Raw genomic sequence first — 19,635 nt, 5'->3', positions numbered from 1 at the left:
TCTCTTCCTTGCAACCTCTTTCTCACAGAAGAGATGTTGCGAGTTTGCTTTATCGTTATTTTCATGGAAAGTGTTCGACTGAGCTTCAATCTATGGTCCCCCCTCGCCAAACTTTCACAAGAAACACTAGACTAGCTGAAAACATTATCAATAATTTTCCCCACTCTTTATCTGTGCCTAAACCTAAACATAGATTCCATGATCAAAGCTTCTTTCTTAGAACTGCACGCCTGTGGAATTGTCTTCCGTTTTCCTGCTTTCCAGCTGTCTATAATATGGTTGTCTTCAAGTCCAATGTGAACAAGTTTCTGATGAGCCGTTCCACTTAAGTCAACAAATTTACCGATCTTCCATTACTATCGATTACTATATTGTCCTTTTGACTACTCTACAGTCTTTAACCCTTATCCTTGAGTGGCCGATCGGCCTTGATAAGTGGTGACGCCTATGTAAAAAAAAAAAAAAAAAAAAAAAAAAACCTAAATTCTGTGTATCTGAATTTTTTCCAGCTTTTTTGTTCATTTGCATTTTTACCTAATGATGATTCCACAAAGAATCGAAAATGTTTGTGAACTCATAATTTTTGTTTATTTTAACATAAAAAGATCATAAAAAATCAAAAAATATAAAAAGGTATAATTAAGCAGTAACTTTCTCTTATTTTTTTAACAATGTTTGTTTAAACACAAGAAATACTGCCTAAAAAAACAATATCTCTCTTTCATATATATATATATATATATACTAGCAGGGCTACCCGGCGTTGCTCGGGACCGTATAAACAATGAAAAAACAAAAGCAGATATTGAACATGTTTTATTCTTAGGGGAGAGGAATCTTTCATCTCAAGTTTTAGCGTTAATGACAGGTTTTTTGGGGGTCCCCCTCGAAGATAACTGATCAGTTGACCAACTTCTAGTGGTCCGTTTGACGTGAAATTTCGATATTTGTCATCCGGGTGATGGGGCTTCGATATGATACCAAATTTGTCAAGTTTGGTTGCGTCTTTCAAAAGTTTTAGCGTTACAAACAAACATACATACATACACACAGACGTTTGGCTTTTATATATATAGATAATCTTAACATTGACATTTATTTCCAATCCTATATTATGTATTACACAGCTTTTTTGTTGTTGTTGATTCTAATGTTTGCATGAGAATACCATTAAATAAATGATTAGTTTAGTTCAGCTCCAACTTTAATCATTTAAAAAAAAAAAAAAAAATAAATATTAATCTTATTTGAAGAGATTGTTCAAGAGACATTAACAACCTAAATTCCATGTGCCAGAGCTTTTTTGTTCATATGCGTTTTCAAAAGATGATGATTTAATGAAGAATTGAAAACGTTTGTGATACACATGGAACTTATATAAATTTTGATTTTAATACAAAAAAAAAAAAAAAGGTAAGAAACATTAAAAATATAAAAATGTATAATTAAACAGTAGCTTTCTGTTATTTTTAACAGTGTCTGCTTAAACAACAACAAAAAAAAACAAAACAAAACTGCTGCCGAAAAACAATATATATATATATATATATCTATATTAACATTGGAATTTATTTCTGAAAATATATTATGTATTACATGGATTTTTGTTGTTGACACTAATGTTTGCATTGGTAATACCATTAAATAAACAATTAGTTTAGTTCATAGACTGAGAATAAACGAACAAAACCACAACGTGAAAAGTGAAACTCATACAGGATATAGTGTACACAAATAAGTATGATTGGAAGGAGATGTTTCTAAGTTAGAGTCAGACAAATTTTAGAACTCTTAAGCATTGGGGCAGTGGTTCTTATTTAGAATTCAATGTAACTAAACAAAAAACAAAAATACAGAAAAATCTTTATACTGTACGTACTCGTCACAGAACAAAGATGGCATGTTTTAAAAATCATGCAAATTGATCAAATAGTTTCATTTTTAACTAAGAAAATCACATTTTATGAGTATCTTAGAAGTAAGTATCTCGCCTGCCATTATGAAAAAAATGCTGACAAAGGGAGATAACTCAATAATTCAGAGTTACTAAATTTATATTATAATGTTGACAAATTCCTGTTAATCATTTAAAACGGTTTTCTTTATAAAAATAAAACTACTTGATCGATTTATGTGATTTTTGGAATATGACATTTCCATTCCATGATAAGTATATAAATCAATCATTTTTCTGTATTTTTGTTTTTAAGGTTGAATTCTAAACAAAAACTAAGGCAGCTACTTGAACAAGACTGGGCCAATTGGGTGGTTGGGGTCGTCATCAAATTTGTTTTAACATCAGTTTTACATACTGGCAGGTGTTAGATGGTCTTACAAGATTGACTTCAAAAGAAAGAAATCTTTGTTCAGGTCTTTATTTATCTCTCAGGTCCATTTTTATCACATCCTTCAATGTTTTCTTTGGCATTCCCCTGTGAACTGAAAACCTGCTACCCCAACTGTTCTATCAACTAATCCAAGAATTCTCATCTATTCTTTCAAAGCGGCTGTACTATCGAAGTCTACTGTTCAGCATACACCTGATACTGTTTAGAATTAATCTTCCTCCAAACTCATCAGAACTAAGCTTGTCTTTAAAACTTATACTACACATCTATCATATTCTTTCTATGCAACACCTGTCCTCAACCCTCCTTGGCCAGGTTTCACTTCCACACATCATAATACTATGTACACATGCTCGACAGACTCTTCCCTCGGTTGACAGTGGTAATGCTCTGCTGGTTAGTAATGGCAGAAATTCCCTAAACTTACTCCATTCATGCCTAATTCTTGTAATGATACTAGCACCTGCTCCATCCTGTGCTCCAATAGTATCACTCAGATAATAAAATTTTGGCAATTTCAATCGCGTCCCCACATCAAGTTTTCAGTGCTTATTTAGAATTACATTTGATTAAAAAGAAAAAAAAAATATAGAAAAATATTTACAATGTACGTACTCATAGTGGAATGAAAATGTCATATTCCGAAAATCGGGTAAATGGATCAAGTGTTTTTTCTTTTTTTAATTAAGAAAATCAAATTTTATGATTTTTAGCAATTAAATAGTTTTAATTATTTTTAATACAAACAAAATCTTTGTAATGGAATTGAATTATCGCCCTTGAATTTTGGTAAATTAAAATGTTCTTGTAGCGAAATTCAAAAATTTTACTTTAAGAGAAACCAGTTGGTATTTACTAAATTGTCGTGTCACAGTAATGAACAGTTTTCGAAGATAATCAGTGAAAATTGTATTTTGCAAAAAAAAAAAAAAAAACAAAAAAACAAAAAACAAAACAGTATTATAAATCTTTTCTGAAAAATTAAAATCTTTGGCCAATTTAGCAAAACTTAATTTTCGCTAATTGTCTTCAAAAACTGTTTTCATTAATGATTAATGAAGGAGCATTAATTTTTCGAAGACAAGTGGCTCATAATCACAGCAAAGATCTTTGTATCTAAAATGCCATTATTATTTCAAAATGTCAGCCCTTTTCTATAACAATGGTTTATTTTGAGAAGTTAAAATGATACTTGGTTTTTCTACTAAACAACAGACTTGCAATCCGAATGAACATCTCTAACCGCACACAAAATAGAAGCCCTCTCTCAATCGGACCACACTGAGAGACCATTCAAGATTTATCAGACGTATGTCTACAGACATAAAAATTGACTAACTACGGTGTCTACTATCTGAAGTGAGCATAACTTCTATAGAATCTCAAGTGGCTCGCAATCTCAGCATGACTGATTTCAAATAGTGATTACATTCAGAAATGAAGAACCTAAATTCTGGGTGGTCAAACCCTAAGCCAGATATTTTCCCATAACAGATTTACCATTTGTAATGTGCATGCACTGCAATGTTGCCACATCATTTTCTACTCAATAACAAATCTGAATAGGATGAAATTAAAATCACATTTACTATAGTTATTGAGGTTTGTTATATTACAAGAAGCAAAGCGATTCAAATATTTGATAGAAAAATATTTGCTTAAATAAAGAAATATTTATATAATAAACTTATGGGCTAACAACCAATCCGAATCCAGAGAATGGACTTGCTCATCTAAGCATAATGGTACATTCCAGCCTTCTTATAAACTAACTTTTATGGGCACATGCCTTTTAGATTTAACATGTGTTTACTTAGACCACGCATACACTTGCAATTATGCACGGGTTACTTGCCCTTGTTATGATTCCCGTTTCAGCTGACAGGCAGTGTTATCTACTTCTGCTTCTCTCTCTCTTCTCTCGCTTGCCTTCAAGGTGACAACACATTTTTTCTCGTCTTTGTGAGAGACACGCATTTAAACACATCTTGGCAACCGTGTAAATCTTTTAAGGTAAGAATGGACTATCGTATACACCCACATATGCATATACAGTGAACATTCAACAAATCCAGACACATGCAAGCACACGAATATATACACATTGAATATTTTGCTTCATATACACGTATGTATAATGAACTCTTATGTATAATGGACAAATAACTTCAAGCATGTAAATACATATGTGTTTGTACACCAACACATCTTGCGTTCTACGATACTTCTGTATAAATGAAGGCCTCTGTATATATGTAAATACGTGACACCGTTTTAGCGTGCTTTATTCTAAATATCCTTAAACGTACTTATAACACATGCTCTTTATTGTGGATTGTTTTATTACAATCATTATTATAAACGACGACCTTTGAACCTCTAGTAATTGATCACGCAGCCCAAGATCTGTGATAAACGCCGATTCACAATAACAGGTCATCAAATCCGTTACACTTTCTAGGCTTCTGGATCAGTTTATTTGGTTTGAGGTCAACTGGTCAAATAGTTGAGAACTGGCTCTTGAACTAGATACATTTTTTTAGATTTGGAGGATTGCAACACGTCAAGAAGAAACGAAAATTGCACAGGGTAGATGACTTACCTGCATTTTTCTTTTCTTGTGTCGCTAATGATTGATGCGCTTCTTTAACAGCTTTCATTAAAAGACATTTATTTGCTTGCAGTTCGGGTGGAATACTCGACCTGATACAATAAGTAACAAGATTAGATGCAGGTGCAAAAAAAAAAAAAAATAAGGTTAAAAACAAAATTATTTTTACATCGGGTTAGATCAGGATTTCCCAACCTTTTTTTTTTTGGCAGACGACCCCCTCCCCTTCCCTAGAACAAGCAGATACCTACTACCCCCTTCCTTCCTACATGCATCCTTACATAATAATGTTAGTAGTAGTGGTAGTATATTATTAAAGTGAAAATAAATAAATTGAATATTCATATAGCTTATTCAACAAAATTTTACTCTGCCGATCAAATGGGAACAGTAACAATTATAAATCAAGTGGGTCAATCAATATATCATAGCATTGCTAATACAATAATCAATCGAAATCAGAATAATAATCACAGGAATCACGACTCAATGTGCAGATTGTTGTTTATGATCAGCAATAAGTTTGGTAATATCTGGTTTCAGATTTGATAGAAAGTCTTAAATTACCATGTTTGACTAAATCCATTCGGTTTCTATTCCGAGAACCTATTCGATAGATGAGAAAGACTTGTAAATCTTAAGTTTTGTTAACAAACATTACAGGGTTGGATTCTTGAATTAATTTTTCAAATTGAAAATAAGTGTGATGCAATCAATTTCCACATGGATTGTGAATCCCAAAGTAAATGGGTTGAGAAATATCTAATAATGTTACTAGAAGCTCTCAGTTTTTCACCACCTCTTAAAGAATCTCAGAGACCCTTCCCTATACGATAAATATTGCTATCAGAGACCTGAAATCTCATATCCAACCTCCTCTGGGGAGCCGTATGGACCCCGTTGGGAAACCCTGGGTAAGATTAAGACAGAGTGGAATTTTCAGTTAAATAAACTTATTTCATGTTGACTTACACTTTCTGTCTAGCAGAAGTTATACCAGTGTGTACTGAGGATAAGTCTCTTCTGATTAATAGTCACGTAATTCCAGTTTAATTTTAAAACTTCATATAAAAAAATTAGGTTTTAATTTGAAATGCTTCTTTTTCCGAATTGTTTTATTTCTAATAAAAAAAAAATGTTATAATAATATATTTTTTAGCTTTTATTTGAAATGTTATTTTTTTAGAATAGTTTTATATAATAAATATATTTTAAACATTTAAACAAAAAACGGTCTTTATTCTTAAATGTTTTTTTTAATATCATAATAAAATATATTTTGTTAGTCTTTACTTTGAAATGTTATTTTTTTAGAATAGTTTTATATAATAAATATATTTTAAACATTTAAACAAAAAACGGTCTTTATTCTAAAATGTTTTTTTTAATATCATAATAAAATATATTTTGTTAGTCTTTACTTTGAAATGTTTTTTTTTTTTTTATTATACATCGTAAAAAAATATCCAATAAAAAATATTTCTCTCATACATACACACACACACACACATATATATATATATATATAGTCATCCACATACAGTACTGTTTCATTGTTTCACAGCTCATCAGTGCGGCTAGACAGGCAACTACCTCAAGCCAGGATTGAAACCCGACCGCCTGTATGACAGTCAAGGCTCCTAACCATGTCGTGAATACATACACACACACACACATATATATTAGAAAAGTTTGTATTAAAGTCTTTTAAATGTGTTTTTTTAAATATTGTGCAATAAAAAAATACATATTAGTCTTTATACTGAAATGCTTTCTATTTTTTTAAAAGTTTACATGAAAAATAGTATTTAACTTTGAAAGTGTTTTATTTTCTTCATATTAAATTAAAACCATATCATATTTTATCAAACCATTTTAAAAAAGAAGCATTTTAACGTATAGATTTTTTTTTTTATATAAAATTCTAAAATGAAACTGGAATTACGTAAACATTAAACAGGGATTACTTTTCTTTGGTATACACTGACAAGACTTCCACTAAAAATAGAAAATAAAAGTCAAAATGAAATAAGTTCATTTAACATAACTAAATTGGCACTTGTACAGTTTAATAAAGACATTAAAAAATGAAAATATCAAAAAAAGGTTATATTGTATGTATCAGTTTTGGACTGAAGATCTTTGAAAAAAACAAAATTCATTTAATTTGATCGAATAGTTTTTTTACAGTGGAAAAGCACGTTTTTATGACAGCGCGTTGAAGGTAGACATCTTTGAGTTTTTTTGAACATGTCACGGGGAGATAACTCAATTTAAAGTGCCGACACTCCCTCCCCATCTTTAATATTAGCTTTTCTTCCTAAAAGTCGAACCTTTTGCCGAGTATCATAAAACATACTTGATGAAATTCAGTGAAATTTTTTTTCAGAAAACTTCATTACATAATGGATACGTACAATCTAAACTTTTTTTTTCAATATTTTTATTTTTTAATATCTTGATTAAACTGTACAAGTACAACCAAATTTTCCGTGAGCAGTCACATTAAAAATTACATGTAAAGAAAGTTGCATCATAGCAAAAAACTGATATGATAGAAAAGTTTGATATCAAGGTAAAAGGTTGCCTTTTTCCGAGATTTCCATCACTCCTACGGGTTCCAAAAGAAGATGCAGTTCATTTTGCTGAGATATGGTCTGATAAGTAAATCACATCCCAGAGTGTATAATGGAGATATTTGTTGTTCTTTTTAATTGCTTTCATTATTTAAGCCACAAAGAGAGACCTCTCTATAATTGCAATCACTGTTAAGGGACACCACTATCCAATGAGCCAACTACTTAAGTGCCAACAGTTGTTATCTTAACAAAAAAGATTACTTTGAAAAGCCAACATATTAGGTAAACTGCACCCTGGCTTAAAAAAAATACCTGAGCTGCTCTATCAACATTCCTAGTTACCTAAGGTGATTAGCAAGAGAAGGTAAAGCATGGGAGGATGGATCTTCTATGACTACATAGAACCATAGCTTTACCTGACAGCAACAATATTGGACTGATTGTCAAAGACATAGCCTCTAATAGTACAAAGAACGCTTACTTGAACTAATGTGTATACAAGCTACAGATGCACAAAACAATAGTTGAGTGTTGAGTTATTCATGGACCTATTTTTAGCTATTCTTTCGTATTTTCTCAAACTTTGGAAAAAAAAAAAGGATTAAAAACAAATGTGAATTTTAAACAATCTACTTAAACATTGAGAAAAATGGTAATTTTCCCCATTTAAATAAATCATTATAACACTTTCTCATTTGTTGATTTCTAAAACTTATCTATTCATATACTACTAAAACTGTGTCAATCTTGTTATTTTGTATATGTTTGCTTGTGTCTGCCACAAAGGAGATGAAATAATCTGTTTTAACAAGTTGAAGAGATTCTTTATGACATAATAAATAAAGTATTTATTCCTGGTATTTGGTTTGCTTGATTTGGAGAACAAAATTGTATTTTTTTGGTTTTACATAGCATAATTCGGTCTGAAAATAAATGACATCAATGTTTGGTGCATTTTAGGTCAGAAAGCACAATCACGTTGACACACTGGTTCTCGCCAGATCGCCAAAGTTAAGCAACGTTGAACCTGGCCAGTACCAGATTGGTGAGCATTTAGTAAGATTAGTTGCTGTATGTACCGCAAGGTAAAAATACCAGGTTGAGAAACTGCCATAGTTTATCTTTCTCTTAAAGGTAGATGGGACTCTCTTAAGCCGTGGTAGGCACCCATCTAGTGATGGCGTCACGATAAAAAAATACCCTTGATAATCCTGGCAAAGCATCAAGTATTCAGCTACTGACAAGACTTGAAATAAACTTGTGTAGGGAGTTCAATCTCGGCTGCGGCCATGCTGGATGGATGGATGGAGGTCAGGAAGCAAGTATCCTCAGACAGCCTAATCAATTATTAATAGGGTAGCGTTGGAAGAAACCAGGTAAATCCTTTAAATATAATCGGGCATTTTAAGGACAGTAGAAAGTGGATTTTGAGTTTACTTTTGGCAGCTGCGTAACTCACGCTCTCCTTATTTTGTCTTTTAGTCCTCACATTCCATGAATAATGTTTCTGACAAAGAGGGAAGAATTGCTGTTTTCTAGGACAGAATCTATTCCATTTAATACTTATTGTTGGCTAGGTTTTTGACCTTGAAGTAGTATTTTTTTAGCTCCTTACATCAAGTGACTTCATGTCTTGCCTGGAGCGATTTCCATAAAAAAAAAATCAAAAAGTGCCCACAGAAAGATGTCATCCACTTAAAAAAAAAAAGTTGGGAAGAGATCTTTAATGACATCATACATGTTGACTAAAAAAAAAAGAAAAAAAGTTAGGCAAAAAGAAAAATATATAACCAATAGAAGTTTAAATCAAACAAAAGAAAACAAAAAAACAAAAAAAGAGGAAAAAACTAACTTTCTTTCTGTCACACGAACTACACTCGCCACTGAACCATAGGAAGGATTATACGGATCATATTCCTCCTCTTCTTCCTCTCCACTTGAATGATGAATAACTGTACCAATCACAGAGCCAGGAATACGACGCTTCCTATTCTTTGAAGGAGAAAAAAAAAATTGAACATAACAGTATTGAAATCTTTCAGTTTAAAAAAAAAAAAAGTGTTAAATATCAAGAGATAGTATTATTTGTATAAATATTAGTTAAAAATATATTTGTTTAAGCGGGTTTCGCTTGATGTTGTAAACAGGATGTGTTTTAGACAAAGATCACAAAGAGGTTACAGGGTCAATCCTACATAGAAATACGCTTGGATTTATGAGAAAAGTGATACAAATTAGTTGGAAATAACATCAGCCGCATGATTGAGAATGAAGCAATTGCCAATCTCTGATAGCCTTGTGTGATAGGTTGAATCAACAAGACATGTTTCCGAGATGGTCTAAGAAAATGGTAAGTAAGCCATGTGCTTATAAAATAAATAATTGGAGCCCCCCCCCCTTCAACTTTACAGCTCATTGGATGACCACTCATTCATCTTCTAAACAATTTTGTGTTATTTTATAAAATATTGATGAGTATTTTGCATAAAATGTTAAAGTTCTTTTAAAGTTTTGCTAAAGCATTGAGGAGAAATCTTGGTGGTTATCCAGTATGGGGGCACAGGTGAAAATCACATTCCAAATAAAAAAACCTCATATACTTATATATCATGCAAAAATAAGTATTCTTGCCAAAAATTAGCAAAAATTTTCAAGTAGAATTTTAATTAAAAATAAAAATCAGTTTTTGTATTTGCAAATCCGCCATTCATTACCACCTGATTAAATGACTCACTGACTTATCTGCTCCTGCTTTATAAAATTTCTGCTCATGTCAATTGCAGAATATAAACAAAATAACTGATTTTTATTTTTAACTAGCGGGGGTACTCGGCATTGCCCGGGTGTGTGGAGGTGTAATAAGGGGGGAGGGGGTTTAAAAAAGTGGTAAGGAACCCTGGGGTGGGGAGGACTATGCAGGCAGTTTGGGTAGAGAGAGAGAGAGAGAGAGAGAGAGAGAGAAAAGTAGTAGTAGGCAGACAGGCTCAAACCCGTAACACGAAGAAGGAGAACCCCCCCCCCAAAAAAAAAATTTACGTCTTTGCCGATATCTCCATCGTCCGACAAGAAGTTCACAATGTTGAAATTAAGCAAAGTCAATCCAACCAATACGATGACTTGCAAAAATGGTGACGCAAAAAAAAGACTCCTCCTTATAAAAAAACTGCCCAGTTCAGGGTGAAGAAATTAATGTTTTTGGCCAATTTTTTGATATTTGTCGTCCAAAGGTTCGAGCTTTAAAACGAAACCGATCTTGTGAAGATCCGTTACCTCTGTTGAAAGTTTTTGCACAACATACAAACATTTTGCCTTTTATATATTAGACTAGTATGGCTGCCCGGCATTGCCCGGGTATTTGTAGGTGTTTGTGTGTGGAGAAAAAAAAAAGAGAAAAAAAGTGGTAGTAAGGCAGGCAGGTTTGAACGCGAACAGCGAAGGAGAAAAAGAATGTGAAAAAAAGAAACATACAAAAAAGTATTAGTAGGCAGGTAGCCTCGAACCCAAAGTCTTGACGCAAACGCGAAAAAGAAAGTGAAAGAAAATGTTCACCATTGTTGGGGAAAATCAGCTTTCCCCGCAAATAAAAAAAAAATGTTTTGGTAGGTAGGTAAGTATGAGGATCGAACCCTAACCCTTGAGGCAAAGTTGGAAATTAATTAAAGTGTGAAAAAAAAAAAAAAAAAAAAAAAAAGAGTGTGACGTTAACCATTGGGCCACCGCGAGATGCTAACGGAAACACGTTTGAATTTATTTAATTACTTAAATTAGCAGGTGCACGTTTTAATGACTTAATGAGGTCAACTTTTGACTGCGGGGTAGCATTACATTTAGTGTTGGAATGCTTCCCCCCCCCCAAGATGTTGGGGGTAGGGGGAAACAGCTCCACTTGTCCAAATTGAATAGCAATTGTCTTCTGATATAAGGAAATAATATTTGATCAATGCCGATTGCTTTCGGACATTTCCGGCTATCGAGACCGGAAAAATAACGCAAGAATTAGTGTCGCTTTTATTATAGGAAAAGGCCTAATCCACATGCGGCGAGCGAAAACTGTTGAATATTTATCTTCCCGAAGTCGAGCAAATTAAATAGACAGGCGAGCTCCGTTGTTAACTCTGAGATATTACGATTTACATGTGATATAAAAAGTTTTATAAAGTTGTTAGGCGACCGACCACTTCTCTGAAAAACGCCTTTTGTAGACATACAGAAAAAGCGAACACACATACACACATACATTTTCGCTTTTATATATATATAGATAATAAATTGACTTAAATAATCCGTAGTAGCCATTTTGAACGAAGTACATAACTGAAGCATAAGACTGAAAATTCAGAAGCTCTGCTTTCTGCCTTTACTTATTTCCACTTTATACTTACTTTGAAATCGCGACTGTGGATTATTTAATTTAATTCATCATTTATAGTAATGTAATTCTAAACAAGTTTTTTTTTAATTTTGATTAATTTTACAAAAAATACACAACTGAAAACCTTTGAAATTTTATCTTCCCTCTCCCTATTTCCTGGACAGTACCAACATGGAGTAGTTTAAATGTAATGTCAACAAACATCTTGCTGGCTAACCCTCTACTCAAGCTACTTCAACTCATTACCTGCCTATAAATCTGGCCCCTACCACAGTAGCAATTCCTTAAAATTTAGTGGCAATATGCCTTTCTCCTGTTAAGGATGGCTTTCTAAAATCTTGCAAAAATTGGAATTATTTAGAGTAATCTTTTAGAATTGCTTCAAGAGGCATAACAAACACATCGCTTGTTATTTTAGCCATAAAATTTGTTTTTCCTATTTCTAAAATAAAACTACTTGATCAATTGTAGTACAATATTTTCTTTCTGTCACAAATATGTACATCACATTTGTAGATTTTTCTTTATTTTTGTTTTTTAGGGGGAGGGGACAATCAACCACAAAAAAAAAAATCAATCACAATATGTTTATCAACGGTTTTAGTCACCTTAGCAAGCTGAATATTTGTCTGTGCCTGTCCTCCATGGAATGGATCTGAGACAATCTTTTGGCTTGGTTTCTCTGAATAATTGGAAATCAAATCCATTTGTAAAGAAGGAGGTATATGTTTATTATTTGAATTTGTTGCCGCAGAAATGGATGTTGTACTGACAGGTTGACTTGGAATCTGGCTAACAATTGGTTGGAGACGGGATATACCACTGGAACTACAGTTTGGGTTGACATAATGGGTCGATGAGTGTAACTGGACTTTTTGAGCTGAAACAGGCATATTATCAGCAGCAGCAGATGAAGGAGGAGGAGAATTTAAATCAAATGTTTCCGTAGCTGAAAGATCTGCCAGTTGCGAAACTTCTACTGGGTTGGCCAACATATTGCTCTCCTCCTGCTCTTGTGCAAATTCATCTGGAAAAAAAAAAAAAAAAAATTGGACAGAATAGAATAGGGTTTATGCAGATTTTCAATGTCCCTTTCCAAGGCTTTTTAAAGTTTTTCAAGGCCTTCTCTATATAAAATTTAAGTTTTCAAAATAAAATTTGGGGTTTGTTTTACAATTCACAGTGATTCAAAAAAGTGGTCAGAAATCAAATATACAACAAATAAATGTTACTATAGCCAATAAAAGTTAATTTACAACCTACTTACATCATTTTTGGGGTTTTTAAGTTTTAAATACTTTTTATTTTATCTCAAATATTAACTCTCCTTACTTTAAATTTCTAATCAATATACCTTCCGTCTTGTCCATTTTTTTTTTTTGCCTGGCTTCCCTCATTTTTGCGCATGCGTGCGTCATTGGAGTCTTGTCCGCGCAAGGAAAGTAATTTCTTTTAGGCAGTGGTGGGTGGAATCCATACCCGAAACTATGTCAGCCCCCCCCCCCCCAAAAAAAAATTGTTCCTTTATCACAAAACTATCTGAAATGAAACTCTTGTATCCACAAGAATACTATGCAATTTCAAAACAATATATTTTGATTTTATTTTCTATATTTAAAAAAATATTTTAATGCTATTTTTTTATTAATACTTCAAAAAATAATTTGATAGTATTCATTTCAATTTGATTTTTAATATTTCAACACAAATTTTGGTGCCTATGCCATTTTATTATCGTGCTTTTTTTAAATAGTTTTTTTCAGGTTAAATTCAAGTTTCACAATATCGGTCTTTTATTAAATTGTTAGGTGGAAGCATAGAATAGTTACAAAACACCCTACCCTCCCCATGTTAAAAATGGCTTTCAAAATAACATTATTTCAGCACGGTAACAAAAGTGCATAATTACCCAAATTTTTATTAGACATAAATAATATAATTTCCAAGGCCTTTTTTCCATATTTTCAAGTATTAGAAATAAGACCTTTTCAGGCAAAAGTTAAAATTCAAGGACTTTTCAAGCCTCTGCAAACCTTATAGGAGTTATCCTAAAGTCAAATCACTGGTATGATGGTGTGGAATATTTATACTCCTGGATATTTCATTGCAAAAGTATAGATGTCTTAGATCGCAAGAAGTTTGGCCGGCCAAGGAAAATTTGGAAGCAAGTGATTAGACAAGACAGCGCAGAGTGGAATTTTGAGAAATTTAATCTGCTGAACTGGGAAGATTGGAAATTGTTTGACTTCTAAAGCAAAGGAAAAGTGACCTTAAGTAGAGAGAGAGAGAGAGAGAGAGAGAGAGAGAGAGAGAGAGAGAGAGAGAGAGTGAGAGAGAGAGAGAGCAATATTAATTATTACGATCAAAATTGTCGAGGTGTTAATTGTTTTTTATGGAATCCACTTCAGACAAGGCATGAAACCACTCCGTATAAGGAGTTAAAATAAAATTAAATTCTATCATTATTTTCATGGCAAGTGCTCAACTGAACTCCAATTTATGAAGTTGCCAAACTTTCACAAAAAAAACAAAGAAAACACTCGACTAGCTACAACCACTATAAACAATTTCCCCCACTATCTGTACCAAAATCTAAACAGATTCCATGAACAAAGCTTCTTTTCCAAAATTGCTCATCTGTGAAATACTGTTCGTTGTCCTGCTTCCCGGCTGAATACAACATAATAGCCTTCACATCTAATGTAAACAAGTTCTTGTAAAGCCGTCCCCATAATCAAATTCTAGCCAATTTACACCATTAAAGATTACTACACAACCACCTTACATTAGTTAACCTTTATCCTTGAGTAGCCTTCCGACCTTGATAAGCAGTGGCCCCCAAGTAAAAAAAAAATAAAATAAATAACAATAAGTGTTAGATGGATAGATTCCAACCCAGAAAACAGCAATTCTTCCCCTTTTGTCAGAAACATCACTCATGTGATGCAAGGAAACTGGAAAAAAGACAAGATGAGGCTGCCGAAAGAAAACCAAAAGGTCCATTTTCTACTCGCCTTTCATATCTACACATAGACATCTGATGTAAAAATTTGGAATAAATAAACGAGCAAAATAAATCAAAAACATTGATGTTGAAGATGTAACAGATAAAACCAATGTGTTTTTATGTTTTTTTCAAAGGGAAATCACGCAAGACCAGGCGTGAAGCCACTTGATGTAGAGAGCTAACAAGACTGAAAGATGATTACCACAAAGACAGAAGATATCTATAAACCTTTGTCTTTAAAAGACCAAAACTATAGGTAGGAGAAAAACAGTCAGCAGGAATAGAGTTCCATAAGTTTGCAGTTCTTGGAAAGAAGCTACTGGAATAGGAAGCTGTATTATGAGATATTAAAACAATGAATTGATGGAGCGCACTACACTAACAAATCAAATAAACTGGAAAAAAGTTGTTTAATCTGTACTCTTGGAGAACAGACTCAACACCTACGTGTGCAACCATACAAGAATCCTAGGCATCACCTCTGACAGGATCACATCTCAAACAAAAGCGTCCTTGATCAGGTAGATATTCCGAGAATATTCGCTCTGCTCACCCAACAACAGATCCAGTGGCTTGACCATGGCCAGGTGAATGGACGATGGGAGGATCCCAAAGGATATTTTTCATGGTGAGATTGCAACCAGTTTCAGATCAGCAGAATGACTTGTCCTACGCTACAAGGATGCCTGCATACCTCGCTTGCAGACAGGTGACATCAATACAGCAGGCTGGAAATCCGTGACTGAAGACTGCAGCTGCTGGAGAAGAGCTGTAAAGACATGCTTCAATAGGAGTAATGAGAGACCAGCACTGGAGGAAAAAAAGAGAACACAGACAGCAGAGGGCTGCAACATAACTCTTGCAACAAGACACAATCTACATCTGCAACAGAGTATGCAGATCCAGCGTAGGCTTGCACAATCACAGCCGCAATTCGCTAATGGATGCCAAGATGTTTTTCATTCAAATGGTGTCTTGCTTGGTACAGACATTGACAGCTATGGCTTTCCATCTATCTCTCTCGAGGTATTCATAAATTCATTGTTGTTCATCATTTTTGATGTTGCTCAGGTGTTCAGACTGTCAGTGTACATTTCTTGCTATCATCCTCGACTTTTTCTACACACGATCTTTCCTATCAAACAAATCTGTTCTATTCTGCTTTTTCTGTAGACATGGCCCATGAACCTCATTTGTCTTTTTCGTACTGTTCTTATTAAAGACTTTTCTTTTTTTGCCATTTCTAATACTTACTGGTTTGTTTTCTTTTCTGTCCAGGATATCTTCAAAATTCTCTTCAGGAAGCAAGTTTTAGTTGCCTCTAGTCTCTTCCTTGTGTTGCTAGTGTTTGTTCAGCACTCACAACCATATAAAAGAACAGACAATATATACGTTCGGAGTATTCTAAATTTGGTGTCTATTTTAATGTTTCTGTTGTCACGATTGATGACAGTCTCTTGAAGACGTATTTGTTTATAAAAAAGTGATTTAAATGTTATGAATTCGAAAATCCCCCTCTATATGGTGAAAATGGTCAAGGGGTATAACTCAACTCGTTTGAAGAGTTATTGCCCTTTGATTATTTGTTAGGGAAGGTGTAGGCAATTTTTTGTTTGACATGCATCAAATAATTTAACCTCTAATTTAAATTTACTGAACAAATTTGTGCAACCTACGTTTAACTAGATGGCTGTCAAGTTTTAAATGATACACCTGAAGCAGATCAGACGTTACATAGATTGAAACGTTGAGAATATAAAAAGCAAGATGAGAATACATTATTATTTGAATCACATTGCTGTTTGCATCTTTGATGTTTTTCTCATACTGTTTCGATTGATGTAACCACTGACCTTCTTAAGGTACATCTTGTCGAACTCAAAAATCCTTATTGAATAAAAGGATTTTTTTTTTAATTCCACAGAGAACCTCAAGTTCCATAGATGTGCCTGAATATCAGAGCTTACAGCAAGAAACATGTGAAAATAACATCCAAGATGAGAACAGCAATCTCCGTCTCAAAAAAAAAAAAAAAAAAAAAAAAAAAAAAAAGACATTGTCTTTTAGTTTCTCACCTATTTCAGTCTGTGCTAACAGTTCTGGCACTCCCGTGTCTTCATTACTATTGCTCGGATCTTCAGCCTGTTGGATTACAACAGCATTTACCACGTTTGGATTCCCTGAAAGAAAACATGTAGAAATTTTTAAACACCATAAAGACATAACATTGAGGATATCTTAATAATCGAAAAGTAAACAACAACAAATTCTAAAAAAAAAAAAAATTTGATTCTTCTATGGCGGTTAACTTGAGATGAGTTGAACTGTAATAGTCATAAAATGTGACATTCTCTGTTGGAATCTTGCCTAAGCAGGGAGTGACATAGCAGTCATAAACAGTGACATTCTCTGTCAGCATCCCACCTTAGGAGGGAGTGATGTAGCAGTCATAAACAGTGACATTTCTGGTAACGCTAGCGAGATTGTTGGGTCACAAGATGATCATATATTACCTCAAATAAAAATTTAAAATTTCAGCATAACTTTTTTTTTTGTTTGTATTAAAACTAATGGAAAATAAAGTCCATATTCTAGTTTCTCCACACACACACACACACACATATATATATATATATATAAATCCCTGAAGCAGTATTTCATGATAAACAACTGATAATCCCTTCAATTAAGTGAATTCGAGAGAACAAGTTGATGCATTGATTCCAGGTGATTAAATGACTCATTGACTAAATAGTTTTCTAATGAATGATATAAAAAATATAAAAATTAAACAAGTTTTTTTATATAGTTTTAAAGGTTAAAAAACTTGAAACAGTACTGTATGTGGATGACTAATAAGCCCCCCCTCTTTGGGTTGAGCACTTAGTAATATATTTTCACCCGATGCGTATTTAAGTGATTAAGCAAAGCCCACTGTGTTTGTAAACAAACCGACAGTTTGAGCACTGTGCGATAGGCAAATACTAATTTAATAGGTATTTGAGGAGAAATATTTACAGGCACTGATTCTTGGTCTGATGGTTAGAGCTGCTGACTATCAACACGATGGTTGTAGGTTCGATCTATGTCTGAGGAAAGGTGTATATCTAGCCACACTGATGAGTTGTGACATAATGAAACAGTACTGTATGTGGATAAAATAATTATGACAGCCCCTTTAAGAAATTCGTTTCTTATCGTTGAGCACTTTCAGTTGAATTAAAAGTCGGTCAATTTAGCTCTTATGCGTAGATCATCGTATAACGATTAGATCACTGTCTGTCTGGCGTAAATGAACACTTAACATTAAGTTGTTTAAAATTCAACGTTATTTCAAGCGGTTAATGGTAGCCGAATGGATTAGGTCTGCGCTAATCGAGCCAGAGATGTCTCGTGATACGGGGTTCGAATCGTTCGACTGGTAGTAATCGTGACACCCTGCACTGAAGATTCCCGAAAGGATGAAACACTAGTGTCTGTAGGTATTTAATTATTATAGTAAAAAAATAATATATATATATATATATATATATATATATATATATATATATATATATATATATATATATATAAATAAATAAATGCAAAAGTTATTGCCGGTTTGTAGAAGGAACATTTAAAACCATTATAATATATTTTATTCATCTTATTATTACTTAAAAATATCACCATTATTAATTTTTAACTTTGTCTTTTAGATTATTAAAGCAACATTCATATTTTTCCGCGATATTCTCACCCATGTTAACAAAAAACACTTTCTACAGTCAACAGAAACAAAGTAATCCTCCATAAAAATGCCTGTCCTTATATGGCACTAGTGACAAAAAAAAAAAAAAAAAAAATCTCTGAAGAATTTGGTTGGGAAATCTTGCCCCCATCCTGCATATTCTCCTAACCTAGTTCCCTCGGATTGTTGCTTATTTTGAGAATTACAAAACCATTTCGATGGCTTTGTAATTTGTAGACGTCACGAGACAATATAACAAACAGGAGTTAGATTCATGTTTCACATCAATAAAGAATTTTACATGCGAGGCATTTGTGAACTTGCTGACAGATGGAATCAAGTTAAAGAGATCAAAGGTAGTTATTGTTATAAATAAGCAAAGCATGTGGAGTCCCCCTTCATGAGTGAAAAATTTATTTTCACCATGATTAATGTTTGTGCAAAGTTTAAAAAATGATCAAAGGCATGGTTATTGAGAAAAGTATGAAAAAAAAAAAAAAATAGACAAACGATTTGGGAGCAATTTTACCCCTAGAATGCCCCCTAATGGTAGGGTGGGGGTAACCAGAGTTATCCTGAAAATCCGCTCTGACAAAAATTGACTTTCACCATGACTAATGTTTGTGCTAAATTTTTAAAAGACTCAAGGTGTGGCTATCGAGAAAAGTGCAAACAAACAGACAAACGAGAGTGAATTACTAGGTCCGATCCCTCCATTGTCGGGGGCCCAATAAATATTTTTAAAGATATAATTTTAAATTTTTAAGATGAAATCTTAAATCAGCAAAAACTTTTACACCGATCCGATAGTTAATTCTAGAAAGTGTGGAGAATGTGAAATAATGAGGAATTTGACAAAAAAAAAAAAAAAAATAAATAAAATCAATTATTGTAAATGTAAAAATAAATTGCGATTAAAGAAATAAGCAAAGACGAAATATAGGAAAATCAATTGGTCAGGGTTTGTACAGAATTTCAATGTTCATTT

The 19,635-nt window shown here is 33.1% G+C and overlaps 1 protein-coding gene across 1 annotated transcript in view; it reads right to left on the bottom strand.

The window, feature by feature from the left end:
* Window positions 1-19,635, bottom strand: part of LOC145255766 (zinc finger CCCH domain-containing protein 14-like) — an 89,463-nt gene that overhangs the window by 45,069 nt on the left and 24,759 nt on the right. The window contains exons 5-8 of the mRNA XM_080114428.1: window positions 16,993-17,097; window positions 12,519-12,937; window positions 9,391-9,530; window positions 4,951-5,051 (exon numbers count right to left, since the gene is read on the bottom strand). Of these exons, the coding sequence (XP_079970554.1) occupies window positions 4,951-5,051; window positions 9,391-9,530; window positions 12,519-12,937; window positions 16,993-17,097 (765 nt within the window). The remainder of the gene's footprint in view (window positions 1-4,950; window positions 5,052-9,390; window positions 9,531-12,518; window positions 12,938-16,992; window positions 17,098-19,635) is intronic.

The sequence above is a fragment of the Euprymna scolopes genome, chromosome 31 (genome assembly GCF_053919585.1).
Source record: "Euprymna scolopes isolate OS-2025 chromosome 31, ASM5391958v1, whole genome shotgun sequence".
NCBI lineage: Eukaryota > Metazoa > Mollusca > Cephalopoda > Sepiida > Sepiolidae > Euprymna > Euprymna scolopes.
The sequence above is the reverse complement of the archived record's forward strand: the minus strand, read 5'-3'. Positions and strand labels throughout refer to the sequence as shown.